Below are 2,140 nucleotides of genomic sequence, written 5' to 3' on the forward strand. Positions count from 1 at the left end.
AAAAAAAAAAAGAAATGAGAGGAACAGGAGGAAAAGAAATGGATCAGGCTGACCATGTCGTTGAAAGCATGAAGAGAAACACTGCGGCCGGCATTGGGGGCAATAGTGGTAACGCTGCCCACACCACCACTAGTATTGAAATTGGCAGCAGTAGTAACAACGGCAAACACAATTCATACAACACGAGTGGAATGAATCACTACAGTGATAATAATAACAGTAATAACAACAAGTTTGGTGAGGAGAATCCTACTGTTGTTGCGGCCCGTAGTAATCGACTGGCGGCAGAGACGAACGCCAATCTTCTGCGTGCGCTGCGAATGAGTGAGGCGACGAATGACACGGGATACTCCACACTGCAGCAACTCGGCCGACAGCGGGAGTGTATTGGGCGCACAATTGAAAGTGTGGACGGCACTCGCGAGGAGTTGATGGGCGCACGGCGGGTGATTCGAGATATTCGACTGAGTGTATACAGAGAGTGGGCCGTGAAGGGATTGGTGCTCGTAGTACTGCTGCTGCTGGATATCCTATTATTCTATATGAAGTTTATTCGCAGGCGGTGAGGAAGGAGAGGAAGGAAGGAAGGAAGTGATGGGGAAATGAGATGTCTGTGTGAATATATGCAAGTATACAGACAGAAAAAAGAAAGAAAATATTTCCAATCAAAAGAAAAAAAAAAAATGGGGTGTGCTGCCATTATATTTGTAGTAGAGTAATAAGTAGCATGAACCATAGAAAAAGAAAAAAAAAAAAAGAAAGAAAATAGTGATTGGAAGATGTGTGGAAATCTGAGAGATGGAGATGACCTGTTTTTTTCTTTCTCCGTTTATGTTACATCTTTCTTTCTTTTTTTTGTATTTTTCTTCCTTTTGTTTTCCCAACCATTGCATTGAAAACCATATATGTTTGCGAAAGTTTTCTTTGAGGAAGTGCTGTAGTGATTTGCCTGTAATAAACAACCAAAAAAAAAGTGATGTGTTAGAGTGCTATTTTCTCTCTCTATATTTTATTGTAAGGGATTGTGGTTGTTTCACACACATTTGATCTCTGCTTCTTTTCTTTATCTATCTATCTATATCTATATAATACTCTTTTCCTTCCATTGTTTTATTTTTATCTATCTATCTACCTTCACACACACACTCACTCACACTATATATATACATATAAATATAAATATAAATATATTATATTCTAAGCAGAAGGGTTACTAATCCGTACATTCCTGCAGCCGTTGTAGCCAACCGCTAAAGAAATCTAAATCACACACCAACCAAACCAACCAAGTAAAAAAAAAACAATATGCGCAACTACAACAACTTCAACCGCGTCTGGAAGGCCCCCCGCCGCCCGTTCGAGAAGGAACGCCTCGACCGTGAGATGAAGCTCTGCGGCCAGTACGGTCTCCGCTGCAAGCGTGAGATCTGGCGCGTGAACATGACCCTCTCCAAGATGCGCCGTACCGCCCGTCTGCTGCTCACACTGCCGGAGAACCACCCACGCCGTCTGCTGGAGGGTTCCGCTATTATGCGCCGGTGCCACGAGTATGGATTCCTCGACGAGGAGAAGGACAAGCTCGATTACGTGCTGTCCCTCACCGTCCCCGATATTCTCGAGCGCCGTCTGCAGACTGTTGTCTTCAAGCATGGACTCGCCAAGTCTGTTCACCACGCCCGTGTGCTCATCCAGCAGCGCCACATTGCCGTCGCCAAGCAGATCGTCACTATTCCCTCTTTTATTGTGCGTGTGAGCTCTGAGCACCACATCGCCTTTGCGGATGCCTCACCCTTCGGTAATGGCCGCTGGGGACGTGTGAAGCGTGTGAAGGCGAAGGCCGCAAAGAAGGCAAAGTCCGGCGGTGACGACGATGAATAGAGAGAGAGAGAGAGAGAGACGAGGAAGAAAAGAGAGAGAGGAGGAGAGGAGAGAGGAGAGAGAATTATTGGAATGAGGATGAGAGGATGAGAGAGTGAAGTTAAGAAAGGGAAGGAACCATGTGAAAGAGAAGAGAATGAGAGAATATATATATATATATATATTCTTTCTTTTCGTATATACTTCTTTCATGTGGTTTCCGTTCTCTCTTAATTTCTATACCTTTCATCCTTTTCCCTTTTTTCTAAATTGTTTTTTTTTT

The 2,140-nt window shown here is 44.0% G+C and overlaps 2 protein-coding genes across 2 annotated transcripts; both read left to right on the plus strand.

Moving 5' to 3' along the window:
• Positions 1–14: 14 nt before the first annotated feature.
• On the plus strand, positions 15–566 carry TM35_000271660 (putative Qa-SNARE protein; the record flags this gene model as incomplete). The annotated part of the gene is made up of 1 exon (XM_029028059.1): positions 15–566. One exon carries the CDS (start codon positions 15–17, stop codon positions 564–566), a length of 552 nt encoding a protein of 183 aa, XP_028880642.1.
• A 739-nt stretch (positions 567–1,305) lies between these two features.
• Positions 1,306–1,878, plus strand: TM35_000271670 (putative 40S ribosomal protein S9; the record flags this gene model as incomplete). Its single annotated transcript, XM_029028060.1, has 1 exon — positions 1,306–1,878. One exon carries the CDS (start codon positions 1,306–1,308, stop codon positions 1,876–1,878), a length of 573 nt encoding a protein of 190 aa, XP_028880643.1.
• Between the last annotated feature and the right edge of the window lie 262 nt (positions 1,879–2,140).

Source organism: Trypanosoma theileri (assembly GCF_002087225.1).
Source record: "Trypanosoma theileri isolate Edinburgh chromosome Unknown TM35_Tth_27_V1, whole genome shotgun sequence".
Classification (NCBI taxonomy): Eukaryota; Euglenozoa; class Kinetoplastea; order Trypanosomatida; family Trypanosomatidae; genus Trypanosoma; species Trypanosoma theileri.